The sequence below is a fragment of the Rhinatrema bivittatum genome, chromosome 1 (genome assembly GCF_901001135.1).
Source record: "Rhinatrema bivittatum chromosome 1, aRhiBiv1.1, whole genome shotgun sequence".
Classification (NCBI taxonomy): domain Eukaryota; kingdom Metazoa; phylum Chordata; class Amphibia; order Gymnophiona; family Rhinatrematidae; genus Rhinatrema; species Rhinatrema bivittatum.
The window spans coordinates 1,034,218-1,055,009 of NC_042615.1; the positions used below are offsets into that span (position 1 = coordinate 1,034,218).

The following is a 20,792-nucleotide window of genomic DNA, read 5'->3' on the forward strand; positions in this document are numbered from 1 at the left end:
AAATAAATAAATAAATTCTGTTTGCTTTTTTGACTGCCGCAGCACACTGAGCCGACGATTTCAATGTGTTATCCACTATGATGCCTAAATCTTTTTCCTGGGTGGTAGCTCCTAATATGGAACCTAACATTGTGTAACTAAGCAATGGTTATTTTTCCCTATATGCATCACCTTGCACTTGTCCACATTAAATTTCATCTGCCATTTGGATGCCCAATTTTCCAGTCTCACAAGGTCCTCCTGTAATGTATCACAGTCTGCTTGTGATTTAACTACTCTGAATAATTTTGTATCATCTGCAAATTTGATTACCTCACTCGTATTTATTTCCAGATCATTTATAAATATATTGAAAAGTAAGGGTCCCAATACAGATCCCTGAGGCACTCCACTGTCCACTCCCTTCCACTGAGAAAATTGTCCATTTAATCCTACTCTCTGTTTCCTGTCTTTTAGCCAGTTTGCAATCCACGAAAGGACATCGCCACCTATCCCATGACTTTTTACTTTTTCTAGAAGCCTCTCATGAGGAACTTTGTCAAACGCCTTCTGAAAATCCAAGTATATTACATCTACCGGTTCACCTTTATCCACATGTTTATTAACTCCTTCAAAAAAGTGAAGCAGATTTGTGAGGCAAGACTTGCCTTGGGTAAAGCCATGCTGACTTTGTTCCATTAAACCATGTCTTTCTATATGTTCTGTGATTTTGATGTTTAGAACACTTTCCACTAGTTTTCCTGGCACTGAAGTCAGGCTAACCGGTCTGTAGTTTCCCGGATCGCCCCTGGAGCCCTTTTTAAATATTGGGGTTACATTAGCTATCCTCGTCTTCAGGTACAATGGATGATTTTAATGATAAGTTACAAATTTTTACTAATAGGTCTGAAATTTCATTTTTTAGTTCCTTCAGAACTCTGGGGTGTATACCATCCGGTCCAGGTGATTTACTACTCTTCAGTTTGTCAATCACGTCTACCACATGTTCTAGGTTCTAATTACTTATTTATAACTCACTATATCGTGTAAACATGAATTCTAAGATTAACAAAAACACTTACTGACCACTTTGTAAATTATAGAACCATTATCCATAGATGAATGTAAGGAAACATATACATATGCTCACACAGTGCCTTGCAAAAGTATTTGACTCCCTAAAAAGTCAGCAGATGTGTGTGGATTGTTCCAGACAGTGATGGTAACTTTCAGACCGGCACGCTTGGGTACATTTACACGCGCACATCGGCCCATGACCACCTATGTGGTCATTTTACAACATACATGCCTTTTGCTGCAATAACAGCTTTCAGTCTGTTGGGTTTCTCCCAGCTTTGCACACTGGGAATGATTTGCCCATTCTTACTGGCAGATTTGCTCCAGGTTGTTCACGTCGGTTGGATGATGCTTATGGACTGCAATTTTCAAATAGTGCCTCAGATTCTCGATTGGATTGAGATCCTGACTTTGACTTGGCCATTGTAGAACGTTCTCCTTTTTGTTGGTCATCCATTCCTGTGTTGCTTTGGCCTTGTGCTTGGAATCATCGTCTTGCCGAAAGGTGAACTTTCTCCCAAGTTTTAGTTTTTTAGCAGACTGACGCAGGGTGTCTTGCAGTATCTTCCTGTATGTTGCATCATCCACCCACCCTTCAGTTTTAACAAGATGCCCAGTCCCTGCGGAGGAAAAGCATCCCCACAGCATCCTGCTGCTGCCACCCCCATACTTTACTGTTGGGATGGGGTTTGTTCAGGAATGGGCAGTGTTAGGTTTGTGCCGCACATAGCATTTTGAATTTTGGCCAGAAAGCTCCATTTTTCTGACCAGAAACCCTTATCCACATTTTAGCTGGGTCACTGGTGCTTTCTGGCAAACTCCAGATGTGCTTTGATGTGTGCTTTTTTCAGTAATGGCTTCTTCCTAGTCACCCTCCCATGCAGGCCAGTTGTATGCAGAGCTCTTGATGTGGTTGACTGCTGCACCTCCACTCCAGTCTCAGCCACTGAACTCTGTAGCTCCTTCATAGCGATTGTGCTCTCTGTGGCTTCCCTCACAAGTCCCCTCCTTGTTCAGATGCTGAGTTTTGAGGGACGGCCTTGTTTAGGCAGTGCCTGGGTGCTATAAAGCAGTGTCCATTTCCTCACAACTGATCCAACAGTGCTCACTGAGATATCCAAGCACTTGGATATTATTTTGCAGCCTTTTCCTGTCTTGTGCATGTCTGTAGCTTTATCATTAATTTCCTTAAAATGCTCTTTGGTCTTCATTTTCACAGGTTTCCTTCAGTCTCACAGTCTGACCAATGGTACTGGAATCAGAGGGTCTTTTATCCAGAAAAGCTGACCTTTAATGATTCACAGGTAGAGGCTAATTGTAAGCCAATTGTTAGAGCAATATCTTTCATCTTTGTAAACTTGGAGCTTCCATAGCACAGGGGTTGAATACTTATGCAAGCAGGATTTTTCAGTTTTTAATTTTATTTTACAAAAAATGCAGAGAGAGAATGAATTGAGGCTTTGAAAATTTACTTTAAGAGCACACTCGTTAGCAATAAACCAGGGGGGGAGGGGGATGTTGATTACTTTTGTAAGCCACTGTGTATACAGACACACTCTGATGGGCGGGAAGAGACAACATCTACAGTACAGCATGTGCGTTTCCATGAGCTTGTACAGTTTCCGCTGTTTCTGTGCATTGCTTTCCTCTTGGAGATTCCAGGTGCTTTTTAAAACTGTGAAGTTAGCAGAAAATTGCATTCCAGGCTTATCGCAGCGTTTCATGTAATGATAGAGCAAGCAGCTGGGGGTCAGGGTTCGTGAGGCTGACAGTGTAAAGTGATGGTGTGGCCTGAAACTGGGATTGTAAGCGCTCTGGAGAAGCGACTGGTGACAATGGGGAGTATCTGGTGAAAAGCCATGAACTCAGTTTCTTAATAATGTTGTTCCCTGTGTGCTTGGAAATTCAGAGGTGAGCAAACTCGTTATGCAGTTGAGTAAATCTCTGCAGGACAGTCCCATATCTCTCCTTCCTCCCCAAGCCAGCCTAAATCTTTTGTTTTGCCACATGAAAAGTATGCCGGCGGGTGGAATATTTCCCTCCTTTGATTATTTATGCAGCTGAGGAATATCACAGAAGCCATGTTGGAAAAGAATGTCTTCCCGATAAGTAGGCGGTGACGTATGCGGGCTGTGTTGAAGGACTATAACATGGGCACTGGTCCTTCCATATTTGCAGTGTTGAAATCTTTTAATGCACATCCAGGAGTGCGTTATTGTACTTATAAAAAGTTCTCTGAGCAAAAACCTAGACCTTAAGAATGAAAAATGTGATCTTTTGAAACCTCCTTTCTCTAAGAATTGTCCATTCTGACAAAGCTTTGATCTCATGGAGAAGGGAGGAGTTCCCGTAACTGACGTGTGCTTTTCTGCTAGTAAGTTATAGAGTCCTCATCCCTCACTCATGATGTACGAAAGTAAAACCCGCATTTAGCCAGCGAATGCTGTGTATGAGGGGACCTTTCCCGCTAGGTCACTGGCAATTTATGCCACCCTAGGCAAAGTAATATTTGGCAGTGTTACACCCCTCCTCTTACTCATTCACTTCGTTTCTGCCGAGGCAGCAGAGCTGCGTGGGATGGCATGAACCTGTCTACTTTTGGGTAAAACTGGCAGCGCTCTGATTCTGAGCACAGGGACTTAGGCTCTGCACACGTTCGCAGTCACACGGTGGCCCCCTCCTCCTGTGCAGGGCTAAATCTGTCGTCTTGGAAGGGGGACCACCTCGGGGATTGTGAAGGCATGTTGGCTCACAATCCTCGCACTCAGAGATAGAGTGCTGCTGCTGTTCTCTGACAGTATTATTTATTTATTTGTATTTATATTCCACCAATACTGGGGCTCTAGGTGGGTTTCATTAGCAACATAACCCGTAATTGAGGGGTTTAGATCCCAAGGGCACACAAACTTATTTTTTCCTAGCGTGTAGACAGATGGACTCAGGACAAGTGGGTTTATGCTCCCCTGCCAGCAGATGGAGACGGAGCAAGCTGATGTCACATTATATACTCCTGCAGTGACCCCAGCCTGCCAGTATTCTCCATCTCCAGCAGATGGTGGACGTGCATCTCCCTATGGGGACTGCTGTGAATTTTGAAAGGAGAATTTTATATGGAGAAAACAAAAGCCCCGCTCTCCTGCGGTGATACCTAAAGGTCCCTCCCCAAGTGGTCCCTCACAGGAATGCCTTGGTCCATAGCTGGTTCTCTGCGTGGAATTAGCTGCTTGTACAGCTGAAAGGTAGAAGGTGCAGAAGGCCGAGTATGTCAGTGACGGCAGATGCCTTCTCCCTCCCGCAGCTGGAGACCGTTTCAGTGCTCAGCCGGTAAGCGCTGAGCTCCAGTACATTTTCGAAAAAAGAACTTTTGCCTACAGAGACAATTAGGGGCTTTTAAGGCTTTCCTTCTGTCTCCATGGGCGCACTGTCCCAATGTCGTTCCTGTTCCTGTTGGGGTTAGGAGAACTGGTGGGCCAGGCCCCGTAGTAGGCTTTTCTTGGCACACTGCATGGTAGGACATGACAGCATTTTTGCGTGCTTGTGCATGCTTTCTACCCACTACAGAACATCAGTGTGCGCGGTGCGTCGGCTCTGTTGGAAAAGCTGGCCAGTAAGTGGGGCAAATCTTCAGTTCCCCAGTTACCGGAGGATAAGAAGAAATTGCAGTGCCTCTTTACTATGAGGGATTGTCTCAGAGGTTACAAGGGTTTTCGTCCCTACAGAAATCCGACTTTTCAGAAGACTTGGCCTTTTGATAGGTCTCAGTCCTTTCATCCCCAATAGTCCAAGAGAGGATCAGGTTCAGGTGGCAGCCCATCCCAAGCTTCCCAATAAAGGTTTGATGACCTACCTTTGGGAGGAGGAGATAGGGGGATGCCCATTTCTCTTTTATCAGAGGTGGGTTGAGATCACATCAGATCAGTGGGTCCTGGAAGTGATATGGGAAGGATATGCGCTGGAGTTTCGCAGCATTCCTTGGGATGTGTTCATGGTGTCTCCTTGCCACTCCCCACAGAAGAAGCAGGCAGTGGAGTCCACACTTCTGAGGTGCTCCTCCGACTGAGGGTGTAGTTTCCATGCCTATGTCTCAGGAAATTATGGGGTGTTATTCTATTTATTTTGTTGTACCCAAGAAGGAAGGTTCTTTCGTCCCATCCTGGACCTCAAGAGTTTTAACTGTCATCCGTGGGTGACTCATTTTCACATGGAAACCTTACGATCTGTGATAATGGCCATACAATCGGGGGGGGGGGGGGGGATTCTGACCTCCCTGGATCTGTCTGAGGCTTACCTTCATATTCCCATCTGTTTGGGGCACCAACTTTTTCTATGCTTTTGCCGTGCTGGGTCACCATTATCAGTTTTGGGTGTTGCCTTTTGGTCTGGCCACCGCCTCCAGAATTCTTTCCAAGGTTATAATGGCCATGGTGGCGGAATGGAGATGGTACACCCATACTTGGACGACTGGCTGATTCAAGCCAAATCTTTGGCAGAGAGCAGTCTGGTGCCCAACAAGATAATTTCCTTGCTGCAGGTTGTGTGGTGAACCTGGCCAAGAGCAGTCTCCGGCCTTCTCAGTCATTAGAGTATCTGGGAGTTCACTTCAACACTAGGCTGGGCAAAGTTTTCCTGCCGGAAGTTCGCATTCAGAAATTGATGTTTCAGGTGCGTCAGTTGGTAAACTCTATACACCTGACAGAGTGGTCCTAGCTACAGGTGCTTGGCTTGATGGCAGCAACCCTGTAAGTGGTACCATGGGTGAGGGCACATATGGATCCTCTTCAACGCTAACTGCTGTCTCTTTGGAACCCACAGTCTCAGGACTATTCGGTTCGGCTCCACTTGCCGATGGAAATCTGCTCTCACCTCCAGTGGTGGTTGCAGGAGGCTTATCTTGAGAAAGGGAATTTCCTTGTCCTCCCTAAACTGGTTGATGCTCACGACAGATGCAAGTCTCTAGAGTTGGGAAACTCACTGTCAGGAACTGACAGCCCAGGGATGTTGGCTGGCCGAAGAGGCTTTCTGGAACATCAATTGCCTGGAAACCAGGTGGTCAGGTTGGCATGCTTGCAGTTCAGCCTCAGACTACTGGATCGTACGGTCTGCTTGATGTCGGACAACGCAACAACGGTGGCCTACAGCAATCGCCAGGGAGGAACTAAAAGGCATCAAGTGTCGCAGGAAATAGACCAACTTATGGAATGGGTGGAAGGACATCTTCAGATGATCTCGGCCTCTCACATCACAGGAAAAGACAACATAAGAGCAAAGTTTCTCAGCAGGGAGAGTCTGGAGCCCGGAGAATGTGTTGTCATTCAAGGTTTGACCTTTGAGAGGGCTCGCTTGTTGAAGCGTGGATATTCTTCTGCAGTGATTGCTACCTTATTCCATTCTTGGAAGTTCTCCACTTCTCTAGCATGTGTGCAGGTTTGGGGGTGAGATTCTGGGACAAACCAGGCAGGACAAGGCACTGGGTGTTTAATTTGTTAAAGAATCAGCAAACATTTAATTTAAGTCCATTTTTCCATAAATGTGAAGTTACAGCTGACTGATATACAAAGGTGTTTTTTTCTCTTCTGGGTAGATGTCCTTTATCTCATTTATCTGGGTAAAGCTTCCCATGGTGATTTTAAAATGGACAAAGATTTCCCAGTGGGCCAAATGGGAATCCTGTTGGAGAAGTCCCCTCAAACACGTAAAGTCCTGAGTCCAGATTATTCACGATCACCCAGCCTGTCCTGATCCCATGGGATGAAGACCCTAGGAGGGTCTCCAAGATCTTGATCCTTACTTCTTGGTATTGGTGTTAGTGACTTCTCAAGCAGAAAAAGTCTCTAGGAAGTGGGAACCAGGCTATCCCAGCCCTGGAACACTTATGGGGAAGTTTAGGTCAAAAAAGCTCCCTACAAACAATATTTGAATATTTGCTTGGTCCATATTCTGTAAAAATCTCTCGGTGACTACTGCTTCGCTGTCACTGGTACTTGCCCCATCTAGGGAGTAGATTAAGGCTCACAGGTCTTCAATCCTTGTCCTTTGTGTCTGGAGAAGCTTTCTCTAAAGGGTGCAAGGTTTAAGCAGCCGTCCCTTCTGGAAAAAATCTGGATACATTTTGGTGATCAAAATCTCATGCTGTGGGTTCTGTCACTGGTGCTTGCCTCACCTAGGGAGTAGAGTGAGGCTTACGGGTTTTCAGCCCCTTCACAGGAGTTCCCAAAGGAAATCCAGGAAAAATCTATCTCACTGCAAAAAATATGAAGGAGATCCACTGGCAGGGAGTGCACAGTAAGAACTCTGCTGAAAGCCAAAGTTCCTGATGAAGCTGGGAGGCCTCACCAGAGAGTAAGAAAACTACATCCTCAATGTTCTGCGACTAACTAAAAATGACCACACCAAATACTAAATGTTTTCACTAAATAGGATCAGGCAACCAATCCCAGCCCTCCAGATGGGGGAGGGTCTGAAAAGGATAGAAAGCTCACAGAGATGTAGATTCTAAGCAGAGACCTAGGGCCATCTAGTGGCCAACCCAACATCTACCTAAAAACAAAACTTAAAAATCAAATAGAATAAATCAGGGAACTAACTATCCAGCATCAGCTATGCTTCATATTGTTCATAATCAGGAAAAGCCTGTTTAAACAAACAGGCTTTCAGATGGGATTTAAAGGCTTTAACACATTCAACCATCCTTAACTCCTGAGGCAGTAAATTGCAGAATGCAGAAGCTGCCACCAAGAACGCCCCTTCACTTGTTTCCACCATCCTCGCCAAGCCTAGCACATCCAAGAGAGCCCTCTGTAAAGAGCAGAGTGATCGAGATGGATTATAAATTCATAACATGGCATTTACCCATGGAAGCAAATTAATAACTAACAATTTATGTACCAGGAATACAAGTTTGTATTTGTGCCAGTGGAGCTGAAATAAAATGGGTGAGATGTGATCTCTCTTATTGTGCCCTGTGCCGCCGCATTTTGCAGTAGTTGCATCTCTTTCATCGTGGAGGCAGGTAAACCTCAGTAAATCAAATTACAATAAACTAAAGAGGACAGCAAAAAAGGATTGCATTTCAGAACGAAAATTTGCTAATTTCATTAGAGGCCTCAGACCAAGTAATAAACGTAATTTATAGAACCCAGCTTTAACTAGGGCCTTTATCTGTGAGTCAAGGGATAATTTGGAATCCATTATGATCCCAAGACTTCTTGCCGTGAAGCAATCTGTAGTTTAGTACTGTCCATCTTGATGGATAATGGTACTATAATTTGTGCTGTATCACCAGAACCACCTGCTTTTGACAGATTGAGGGCTAGTTTCTTACGTGTAAGCAAACATTTGATGGATGTCAAACAGATGGAAATTAATGAGGCTGTGACGGCCCATGAAGACGCCAATTGTATATCAGCGTATACACGGAAATCATCACAGAGGCCAGCCAGGAGCTGGCAATTGTTGCTAAATAAATATTAAATAGTGCGAAAGGGCCCTGTGGAACACCAGTCTGCATAGGATACCAATCGGAGTTGACTTGGCCAATCTATGCTCTTTACCTTCTGGCAGATAGATAAGACTGAAACCAATTAAACACTGTGCCAGAGGTACCTATTTCTCTTAAATGATATTGAAGGATTTTATGATCCACTGTGTCAAAGCCAAGGAGATGATGAGCATAAAGGAAAAAAATCATGGCCATTCTCTAGTCGCCTTTTCATGGAATCGAATAGAGATAATAAGACCTCAGTAGTTAACGCACGTCAGACCCCAAATTGGTACTGGTTAAGGATCTCATATTTTTCCACTAAGTCCACTGTTTTAAGACCACTAACTCAATGATTTTCGTCATGAAGAAATGGGCTAGTAATTAGCCAAGTCTGCCAGATCAAAGTTAGGCTTTTTTAGTAAAGAGCGTAAGGAGGCTTGTGTCAGTGCTGAAAGCAATTGTGCTTCTTCCAGAGAGAGATTAACCATCATTGTTAAAAAGGACTGCTAGTACCTCTAACTCCTTTCAGGACATTAATGTTGCATATGTTTAGGGGACAGTAAGAAGAATTCATGGCGACAATGATTCTAGAAGTGCCAAATTCAGATACTTCATCAAATGACCTGACATTCGAGGAAAGCAGCAGAGATCCTTAACAAATTAGCAGAAAGAGGATCCAGGACTGCTCCCGCGGATGAACTGAGCCTTGCTGTGCCATACCGCTGTTAGCATGGCGGTGAAATGTAGCACAGCAGGTTTAGCAAGTCCTATCAGGGACTGTGAGCCAGTGTGCATTCACAATCCTCAGGATCCAGGACTGCTCCCGTGGATGAACTGAGCCTTGCTGTGCCACACCGCTGTTAGCATGGCGGTGAAATGTAGCACAGCAGGTTTAGCAAGTCCTATCAAGGACTGTGAGCCAGTGTGCATTCACAATCCTCAGGATCCAGGACTGCTCCCGTGGATGAACTGAGCCTTGCTGTACCACACTGCTGTTAGCATGGCGGTGAAATGTAGCACAGCAGGTTTAGTAAGTCCTATCAAGGACTGTGAGCCAGTGTGCATTCACAATCCTCAGGATCCAGGACTGCTCCCGTGGATGAACTGAGCCTTGCTGTACCACACCGCTGTTAGCAAGCCCTATCAGGGACGAGCAGCAGTGTGGGGACTGTGAGCCAGTGTGCATTCACAATCCTCAGGATCCAGGACTGCTCCCGTGGATGAACTGAGCCTTGCTGTGCCACACCGCTGTTAGCATGGCGGTGAAATGTAGCACAGCAGTTTTAGCAAGCCCTATCAGGGACGAGCAGCAGTGCGGGGACTGGGAGCCAGTGTGCATTCACAATCCTCAGGATCCAGGACTGCTCCCGTGGATGAACTGAGCCTTGCTGTGCCACACTGATGTTAGCATGGCGGTGAAATGTAGCACAGCAGTTTTAGCAAGCCCTATCAGGGACGAGCAGCAGTGCGGGGACTGGGAGCCAGTGTGCATTCACAATCCTCAGGATCCAGGACTGCTCCCGTGGATGAACTGAGCCTTGCTGTGCCACACCGCTGTTAGCATGGCGGTGAAATGTAGCACAGCAGTTTTAGCAAGCCCTATCAGGGACGAGCAGCAGTGCGGGGACTGTGAGCCAGTGTGCATTCACAATCCTCAGGATCCAGGACTGCTCCTGTGGATGAAGTGAGCCTTGCTGTACCACACCGCTGTTAGCATGGCGGTGAAATGTAGCACAGCAGTTTTAGCAAGCCCTATCAGGGACGAGCAGCAGTGCGGGGACTGTGAGCCAGTGTGCATTCACAATCCTCAGGATCCAGGACTGCTCCCGTGGATGAACTGAGCCTTGCTGTACCACACCGCTGTTAGCATGGCGGTGAAATGTAGCACAGCAGGTTTAGCAAGTCCTATCAGGGACGAGCAGCAGTGCGGGGACTGTGAGCCAGTGTGCATTCACAATCCTCAGGATCCAGGACTGCTCCCGTGGATGAACTGAGCCTTGCTGTGCCACACCGCTGTTAGCAAGCCCTATCAGGGACGAGCAGCATTGCGGGGACTGTGAGCCAGTGTGCATTCACAATCCTCAGGATCCAGGACTGCTCCCATGGATGAACTGAGCCTTGCTGTGCCACACCGCTGTTAGCATGGCGGTGAAATGTAGCACAGCAGTTTTAGCAAGCCCTATCAGGGACGAGCAGCAGTGCGGGGACTGTGAGCCAGTGTGCATTCACAATCCTCAGGATCCAGGACTGCTCCCGTGGATGAACTGAGCCTTGCTGTACCACACCGCTGTTAGCATGGCGGTGAAATGTAGCACAGCAGGTTTAGCAAGTCCTATCAGGGACGAGCAACAGTGTGGGGACTGTGAGCCAGTGTGCATTCACAATCCTCAGGATCCAGGACTGCTCCCGTGGATGAACTGAGCCTTGCTGTACCACACCGCTGTTAGCATGGCGGTAAAATGTAGCACAGCAGGTTTAGCAAGCCCTATCAGGGACGAGCAGCAGTGTGGGGACTGTGAGCCAGTGTGTATTCACAATCCTCAGGATCCAGGACTGCTCCTGTGGATGAAGTGAGCCTTGCTGTGCCACACCGCTGTTAGCATGGCGGTGAAATGTAGCACAGCAGATTTAGCAAGCCCTATCAGGGACGAGCAGCAGTGTGGGGACTGTGAGCCAGTGTGTATTCACAATCCTCAGGATCCAGGACTGCTCCTGTGGATGAAGTGAGCCTTGCTGTGCCACACCGCTGTTAGAATGGCGATGAAATGTAGCACATCAGATTTAGCAAGCCCTATCAGGGACGAGCAGCAGTGTGGGGACTGTGAGCCAGTGTGCATTCACAATCCTCAGGATCCAGGACTGCTTCCGTGGATGAACTGAGCCTTGCTGTACCACACTGCTGTTAGCAAGCCCTATCAGGGACGAGCAGCAGTGTGGGGACTGTGAGCCAGTGTGCATTCACAATCCTCAGGATCCAGGACTGCTTCCGTGGATGAACTGAGCCTTGCTGTACCACACCGCTGTTAGCATGGCGGTGAAATGTAGCACAGCAGGTTTAGCAAGTCCTATCAGGGACTGTGAGCCAGTGTGCATTCACAATCCTCAGGATCCAGGACTGCTTCCGTGGATGAACTGAGCCTTGCTGTACCACACCGCTGTTAGCATGGCGGTGAAATGTAGCACAGCAGGTTTAGCAAGTCCTATCAGGGACTGTGAGCCAGTGTGCATTCACAATCCTCAGGATCCAGGACTGCTCCCGTGGATGAACCTGAGCCTTGCTGTGCCACACTGATGTTAGCATGGCGGTGAAATGTAGCACAGCAGTTTTAGCAAGCCCTATCAGGGACGAGCAGCATTGCGGGGACTGTGAGCCAGTGTGCATTCACAATCCTCAGGATCCAGGACTGCTCCCGTGGATGAACTGAGCCTTGCTGTGCCTCACCGCTGTTAGCATGGCGGTGAAATGTAGCGCAGCAGATTTAGCAAGCCCTATCAGGGACGAGCAGCAGTGCGGGGACTGTGAGCCAGTGTGTATTCACAATCCTCAGGATCCAGGACTGCTCCTGTGGATTAAGTGAGCCTTGCTGTACCACACCGCTGTTAGCATGGCAGTGAAATGTAGCACAGCAGCTTTAGCAAGCCCTATCAGGGACGAGCAGCAGTGCGGGGACTGGGAGCCGGTGTGCATTCACAATCCTCAGAGTGTTTCCTCTTCCAATAACGCAGATTTCTTCTTCACACACATGGAGGGTCCACCATGAAGAGAGATTTTTTGAGGTTGCTGCTGAGCCTCATTCGTTCCTCTGAAAAAGCTTGGTTGCTTCTGCCTGACTTATACTTTTGAGGTATCCGAATGTGTCTCCTATCCACCGTCTCTCCTCTCCTCCAGTGAGTGTACAGATTTCTGTCCTGAAGTCTCATCTCCTGCGCCATTTCTGTAGGAGGTAACAACCTCGCCAGCGACCTGCACCAAAGGCATTATCACCGGTCCTCTTCTGCTGGTTATGTTTCTCCCTCACCACTTCCAGCGTCGCTTGGCCTTTTTTCCTTTCTGGGTTTTTTTTTGACCCAGCAGTTTCCTCCTGCTGTTTTAGCTCAGTCGGGACCAGGGCTGGGATCCTAATTCCATTAACCTGATCAGCCACAGTCTGACAATTTCACCACAACTCCTTTTCCCCACTACCTCCCACCCCCTGCCTCAAACAACCCAGGGAGTGAGCCCACCCAGAGCCACCTGGCTAGCCCCTTTTTTCACGAACACCCAAAGATTCCTGCCCCGGTTGGTGTTCATGGCTTCTCACCTCCCATCGTGGGCCATCCTGTGCATTTCTCACCATTCTGAGGAGGACACAGACGGGGCAGGAGGCGAGTGGGCAGCCTTCTCTGCCGATGCCAGGGGTGGGGTAAGTGGGGGTAGGGTTGGTTCCAAGCCCCGGCATTTTGGAAGCGGGGCAGGCCCCAGGGCATGTCAGCGGGGCAGGCTGCATTTCATTTTTGGGGGGGTTTTTTGTGTGTTTGAGTTTTTTTCAGTTTGGGGGGATTTAAATGTTTATTTCATTTCAGTAAAGACACCAAAACAAAATAACTATTAAATGACATTATTTTCGGATGTAGAACCCTCCAAAAACTGAATTTTGGGGCCTGCACATGCCTACTCTCTGGGCGGTCAGACTGCTCCCTCCCGGCTCCTTTGTATATACGCACGGTCGTTTGCAGGAATGTTCCGAGTCAGGGTTTAGCGTGTGGCCATGGAAATGTCTGATAGATGTGACTGCAGGAATGAAAGGGTCCTGGTGGTGTTGCGGTGCAGCTGTGCTACTAAATAGTCTCCTTGTACGTAAGTTAATAAACACGCAAAGGGGCTGAACGGCATGCTTAACCAACAGCCTGGATTTACCACAGAAAAGGTCCACTGAAGGTGGTCAGGAAAGGACGAGGTGTGTTTGCATTCAGCTGTAACTGATGACATGGTGGGGGGAATCATGAGGACACTCCAGGATCCTGGCTGAGTATGGGGGAGTTTTCAGAGAGGAGGTGAGCCCCTTCTGAATCTGGAAGCAGAGCTGACTTTCAGCCTAATTACTGTGCTAACCTGAGTGCCTGCCTGCTGCATTACTTAGGACTGTATTTAAATGTCTTCAGGGTGACACGTGGCGCTCATAAAAGCTTGTTCTTGGTGCCTTTCCAGCATGGACTCATTAAAACCCAATAATCCCTGAGCAGAGCTTTTCAATGTGTTATTGAGTAAGATGATTAGTGGAGGATACGTGAGCTGCATTCTGAAGCCTCCGATAATAGGCCCAAGCACTTTATGTAAATGTTTTCCTGCAGAATAACTGTCTGCCACTTAATACGTAAATCACACACAAGCATTATGCCGTCTCTTCCTGGCAGCAGCTGAGCCATTTGAATAATGCACGTGTGCAGTGCCCTGATTTTGCTCTGAACTTGACCCACGATGCATTTCTGTTGTGTGCATAAAATCTACTGGAGCGTCCAATCAATCTTTTTACACGTTTTTTGTAAGTGGGCTGCAGTCCTCTGTCAGCTGTAAAGAGAGATGCAAAAGAGTTTGTCTGAAGGTGTAACCACATGGGCAGTGCCAGCACAGAATCCGGGCATCATGGCCAGGTCTAGGCTGACCGGCACCCTGTGTGAAAGCTCTAACACCACGCTCCCCACTGCCCATCCTCTCTGCCTTACCTTCTTTCCCTTTCTCCACAATGCCCAGCATCCTCCTCTCTCTCTCTCTCCTTTCCTGCCCAGGAACACCCCCCTCCCACCACCACCACCACCGTTTTCTCTCCTCCCCTCCTCCTCACTGCAGCCTGATCCTTCCTCCTGCCTGCAGACATGGGAGGGAGGGGAGCACGGCACAGGTTGCACACCCCAAAAGCCGACTCTGCCAAGCATGCACTGCTTGTGACCCTCCCGAGTCCAAGCCAGAAGCATGAGAGAGATCCCACTACAAGGATGACATTCTTAATCTCAGGCTCTGTACCAAGCTCCTGATGCTGTGTTACAGGTACAGCTGGGTGTGAATTAAACATCCTGGGACGTGTACACATCCTGCAGTCCCTCGGGGGCTTGTCTGCAGGACTGGAGACTGTTCAGATGGGTTTAAAACTCATTTCCTCTCCGATGACCTGTTATGGTGCGGCACATGGCTGCCTTTTTACTTTCAGCTTGCTCGGATGGTGGTGGACAAAGTGCAGCAGGAAGATCCTACATAAAAGCCTTTCCTCTTTATTTTATCTCCTGTAAGGAATTTAGACATGCCCGAGCTCTCACAATGCTCAAAACAGATGGCTTATAACTTGCTATGAATGCGGGATAGTGCATGGATGCATTCTCCCCGGCTTTCCCTCGCTCTCTCGTGCTGTTCCTCAGGCAGGAGGAGGGACGTGAACTCATGCTAACTCTCTGGCTTTCCCTCGCTCTCTCTTGCCATTCCTCGGGCAGGAGGAGGGACGTGAACTCATGCTAACTCCCCGGCTTTCCCTCGCTCTCTCTTGCTGTTCCTCGGGCAGGAGGAGGGACGTGAACTCATGCTAACTCTCCGGCTTTCCCTCGCTCTCTCTTGCTGTTCCTCGGGCAGGAGGAGGGACGTGAACTCATGCTAACTCTCCGGCTTTCCCTCGCTCCCTCGTGCTGTTCCTCGGGCTGGAGGAGGGACGTGAACTCATGCTAACTCTCCGGCTTTCCCTCGCTCTCTCGTGCTGTTCCTCGGGCAGGAGGAGGGATGTGAACTCATGCTAACTCTCCGGCTTTCCCTCGCTCTCTCTTGCTGTTCCTCGGGCAGGAGGAGGGACGTGAACTCATGCTAACTCTCCGGCTTTCCCTCGCTCTCTCTTGCTGTTCCTCGGGCAGGAGGAGGGACGTGAACTCATGCTAACTCTCCGGCTTTCCCTCGCTCTCTCTTGCTGTTCCTCGGGCAGGACGAGGGACGTGAACTCATGCTAACTCTCCGGCTTTCCCTCGCTCTCTCTTGCCATTCCTCGGGCAGGAGGAGGGACGTGAACTCATGCTAACTCTCCGGCTTTCCCTCGCTCTCTCTTGCTGTTCCTCGGGCAGGAGGGAGGGACGTGAACTCATGCTAACTCTCTGGCTTTCCCTCGCTCTCTCTTGCCATTCCTCGGGCAGGAGGAGGGACGTGAACTCATGCTAACTCTCCGGCTTTCCCTCGCTCTCTCTTGCTGTTCCTCGGGCAGGAGGGAGGGACGTGAACTCATGCTAACTCTCCGGCTTTCCCTCGCTCTCTCGTGCTGTTCCTCGGGCAGGAGGGAGGGACGTGAACTCATGCTAACTCTCTGGCTTTCCCTCGCTCTCTCTTGCTGTTCCTCGGGCAGGAGGGAGGGATGTGAACTCATGCTAACTCTCCGGCTTTCCCTCGCTCTCTCGTGCTGTTCCTCGGGCAGGAGGAGGGACGTGAACTCATGCTAACTCCCCGGCTTTCCCTCGCTCTCTCGTGCTGTTCCTCGGGCAGGAGGGAGGGACGTGAACTCATGCTAACTCTCTGGCTTTCCCTCGCTCTCTCTTGCTGTTCCTCGGGCAGGAGGAGGGACGTGAACTCATGCTAACTCTCTGGCTTTCCCTCGCTCTCTCTTGCCATTCCTCGGGCAGGAGGAGGGACGTGAACTCATGCTAACTCTCCGGCTTTCCCTCGCTCTCTCTTGCTGTTCCTCGGGCAGGAGGAGGGACGTGAACTCATGCTAACTCTCCGGCTTTCCCTCGCTCTCTCGTGCTGTTCCTCGGGCAGGAGGAGGGACGTGAACTCATGCTAACTCTCCGGCTTTCCCTCGCTCTCTCTTGCTGTTCCTCGGGCAGGAGGGAGGGACGTGAACTCATGCTAACTCTCCGGCTTTCCCTCGCTCTCTCGTGCTGTTCCTCGGGCTGGAGGAGGGACGTGAACTCATGCTAACTCTCTGGCTTTCCCTCGCTCTCTCGTGCTGTTCCTCGGGCAGGAGGGAGGGACGTGAACTCATGCTAACTCTCTGGCTTTCCCTCGCTCTCTCTTGCTGTTCCTCGGGCAGGAGGAGGGACGTGAACTCATGCTAACTCTCCGGCTTTCCCTCGCTCTCTCTTGCTGTTCCTCGGGCAGGAGGAGGGACGTGAACTCATGCTAACTCTCCGGCTTTCCCTCGCTCTCTCGTGCTGTTCCTCGGGCAGGAGGAGGGACGTGAACTCATGCTAACTCTCCGGCTTTCCCTCGCTCTCTCGTGCTGTTCCTCGGGCAGGAGGGAGGGACGTGAACTCATGCTAACTCTCCGGCTTTCCCTCGCTCTCTCGTGCTGTTCCTCGGGCAGGAGGGAGGGACGTGAACTCATGCTAACTCTCCGGCTTTCCCTCGCTCTCTCTTGCTGTTCCTCGGGCAGGAGGGAGGGACGTGAACTCATGCTAACTCTCCGGCTTTCCCTCGCTCTCTCGTGCTGTTCCTCGGGCAGGAGGGAGGGACGTGAACTCATGCTAACTCTCCGGCTTTCCCTCGCTCTCTCGTGCTGTTCCTCGGGCAGGAGGGAGGGACGTGAACTCATGCTAACTCTCCGGCTTTCCCTCGCTCTCTCGTGCTGTTCCTCGGGCAGGAGGGAGGGACGTGAACTCATGCTAACTCTCCGGCTTTCCCTCGCTCTCTCGTGCTGTTCCTCGGGCAGGAGGGAGGGACGTGAACTCATGCTAACTCTCCGGCTTTCCCTCGCTCTCTCTTGCTGTTCCTCGGGCAGGAGGGAGGGACGTGAACTCATGGTAACTCTCCGGCTTTCCCTCGCTCTCTCTTGCTGTTCCTCGGGCAGGAGGAGGGACGTGAACTCATGCTAACTCTCCGGCTTTCCCTCGCTCTCTCTTGCCATTCCTCGGGCAGGAGGGAGGGACGTGAACTCATGCTAACTCTCCGGCTTTCCCTCGCTCTCTCGTGCTGTTCCTCGGGCAGGAGGGAGGGACGTGAACTCATGCTAACTCTCTGGCTTTCCCTCGCTCTCTCTTGCTGTTCCTCGGGCAGGAGGAGGGACGTGAACTCATGCTAACTCTCTGGCTTTCCCTCGCTCTCTCTTGCTGTTCCTCGGGCAGGAGGGAGGGACGTGAACTCATGCTAACTCTCCGGCTTTCCCTCGCTCTCTCTTGCCATTCCTCGGGCTGCAGGAGGGACGTGAACTCATGCTAACTCTCCGGCTTTCCCTCGCTCTCTCTTGCTGTTCCTCGGGCAGGAGGGAGGGACGTGAACTCATGCTAACTCTCCGGCTTTCCCTCGCTCTCTCTTGCTGTTCCTCGGGCAGGAGGGAGGGACCTGAACTCATGCTAACTCTCTGGCTTTCCCTCGCTCTCTCTTGCTGTTCCTCGGGCAGGAGGAGGGACGTGAACTCATGCTAACTCTCTGGCTTTCCCTCGCTCTCTCTTGCTGTTCCTCGGGCAGGAGGGAGGGACGTGAACTCATGCTAACTCTCCGGCTTTCCCTCGCTCTCTCTTGCCATTCCTCGGGCTGCAGGAGGGACGTGAACTCATGCTAACTCTCCGGCTTTCCCTCGCTCTCTCGTGCTGTTCCTCGGGCAGGAGGGAGGGACGTGAACTCATGCTAACTCTCCGGCTTTCCCTCGCTCCCTCGTGCTGTTCCTCGGGCAGGAGGAGGAACGTGAACTCATGCTAACTCTCCGGCTTTCCCTCGCTCTCTCTTGCTGTTCCTCGGGCAGGAGGGAGGGACGTGAACTCATGCTAACTCCCCGGCTTTCCCTCACTCTCTCTTGCTGTTCCTCGGGCAGGAGGGAGGGACGTGAACTCATGCTAACTCTCCGGCTTTCCCTCGCTCTCTCTTGCTGTTCCTCGGGCAGGAGGGAGGGATGTGAACTCATGCTAACTCCCCGGCTTTCCCTCGCTCCCTCGTGCTGTTCCTCGGGCAGGAGGAGGGACGTGAACTCATGCTAACTCTCCGGCTTTCCCTCGCTCTCTCTTGCTGTTCCTCGGGCAGGAGGAGGGACGTGAACTCATGCTAACTCTCCGGCTTTCCCTCGCTCTCTCGTGCTGTTCCTCGGGCAGGAGGAGGGACGTGAACTCATGCTAACTCTCCGGCTTTCCCTCGCTCTCTCTTGCTGTTCCTCGGGCAGGAGGGAGGGACGTGAACTCATGCTAACTCTCCGGCTTTCCCTCGCTCTCTCGTGCTGTTCCTCGGGCAGGAGGAGGGACGTGAACTCATGCTAACTCTCCGGCTTTCCCTCGCTCTCTCTTGCTGTTCCTCGGGCAGGAGGAGGGACGTGAACTCATGCTAACTCTCCGGCTTTCCCTCGCTCCCTCGTGCTGTTCCTCGGGCAGGAGGGAGGGACGTGAACTCATGCTAACTCTCTGGCTTTCCCTCGCTCTCTCTTGCTGTTCCTCGGGCAGGAGGAGGGACGTGAACTCATGTTAACTCTCCGGCTTTCCCTCGCTCTCTCTTGCTGTTCCTCGGGCAGGAGGAGGGACGTGAACTCATGCTAACTCCCCGGCTTTCCCTCGCTCTCTCTTGCTGTTCCTCGGGCAGGAGGAGGGATGTGAACTCATGCTAACTCTCCGGCTTTCCCTCGCTCTCTCTTGCTGTTCCTCGGGCAGGAGGAGGGACGTGAACTCATGCTAACTCCCCGGCTTTCCCTCGCTCTCTCTTGCTGTTCCTCGGGCAGGAGGAGGGACGTGAACTCATGCTAACTCTCCGGCTTTCCCTCGCTCTCTCGTGCTGTTCCTCGGGCTGGAGGAGGGATGTGAACTCATGCTAACTCTCCGGCTTTCCCTCGCTCTCTCTTGCTGTTCCTCGGGCAGGAGGAGGGACGTGAACTCATGCTAACTCTCCGGCTTTCCCTCGCTCTCTCGTGCTGTTCCTCGGGCTGGAGGAGGGACGTGAACTCATGCTAACTCTCCGGCTTTCCCTCGCTCTCTCTTGCTGTTCCTCGGGCAGGAGGAGGGACGTGAACTCATGCTAACTCTCCGGCTTTCCCTCGCTCTCTCGTGCTGTTCCTCGGGCAGGAGGAGGGACGTGAACTCATGCTAACTCTCCGGCTTTCCCTCGCTCTCTCGTGCTGTTCCTCGGGCTGGAGGAGGGACGTGAACTCATGCTAACTCTCCGGCTTTCCCTCGCTCTCTCGTGCTGTTCCTCGGGCAGGAGGAGGGACGTGAACTCATGCTTAACTCTCTGCGTTGTCTCACTTTCACTTGCTCTTGCCTTTGTGTGCAGGAAAAGCCGTACCAGTGCTCCGAGTGCAACAAGGCCTTCAGCCAGAAGCGAGGCCTGGACGAACACATGAGGACCCACACGGGAGAAAAGCCGTTCCAGTGTGATGTGAGTGGCCACTTCTTTTCCCACCATTGGGGGATGTTGTCCAGGCAGCCTCAGCAGTGTTTCGCGCTGCTCTTGGCTGGTCACTGGTCATATTTCAGATAAGATTTTTCAGTTATTGCCAGCAGCATCATGGCTCACATTAGCTCTTACTGTCCTGAGGCCCCTTGAGAAATATTTGTACTGATTTAGTGCCCAGCGGTATGAATGCTTAATACAGGCCCTGTGTTAATATTGAGCTTTTGACAGATTAATGGCTGAAGGTTAGCTGGGGCAAGTATACTGCTGCGTTCTTATAGCTCCCGGTGGAAGAGACAGGAGTTTATCCAAGGCCTCGTGTGCTACTAAAGCTGCTGGAACGCAGTGCAGACTGGTTGGGTATCAATGGATCATTGACATCAAAAATAGCAGAGTCGCCCGTGCCTCTCCATGGTATTGAAACCCAAATATTTTATTCCTAAATATGTAACTGCCCCCTCCCCCTTTCCGGGGGGTGGAGGGGGTCATCTTCGGAGCCTGCAGAAGCAGTGAGTGGCTCTGCTGCAGCCCTGGGATCAGCAAATGGGAGCCCAATAGGAGACTTACGAAACTAAAGTCGAGGTCTACACTGTAGAGTTTGTCACAGTCCAGGGAAATTAGAGTAGAACGTCTGAAATCTTTCAAAAACTGGTGTCCGTGGTGTGGGGGAGGGGGGCTTGACCTTTGACTTGGAGGGGTGTGGGAGGGTGTTGGGATGTTATATTTCAATTGCAGGGCTGGGAATGGGAAGGGGGGCCAGGGTAGAGCCTCTATTTTATTTGATGGAATTGGGGGGGGGGGGGGGGGCGGGCGCCGGGGCCATCACCACATGGGTACATGTTTTATTTTTACGGTTTGGGGGGAATCGGGGCCACCTCCGGTGGTGGGCCCAGGTTGAGATGGGAGTCAGCCCTGATCCCCGCTCCATGTCCCCGTTTTGCCACTATTTTT

At 50.6% G+C, this 20,792-nt stretch overlaps 1 protein-coding gene across 1 annotated transcript in view; it reads left to right on the forward strand.

Moving 5' to 3' along the window:
* The window catches only part of PRDM5 (PR/SET domain 5), a 370,296-nt gene that overhangs the window by 329,226 nt on the left and 20,278 nt on the right, over positions 1 to 20,792 (forward strand). Inside the window, exon 14 of the mRNA XM_029601140.1 lies at positions 19,722 to 19,826. Within this exon, the coding sequence (XP_029457000.1) occupies positions 19,722 to 19,826 (105 nt within the window). The remainder of the gene's footprint in view (positions 1 to 19,721; positions 19,827 to 20,792) is intronic.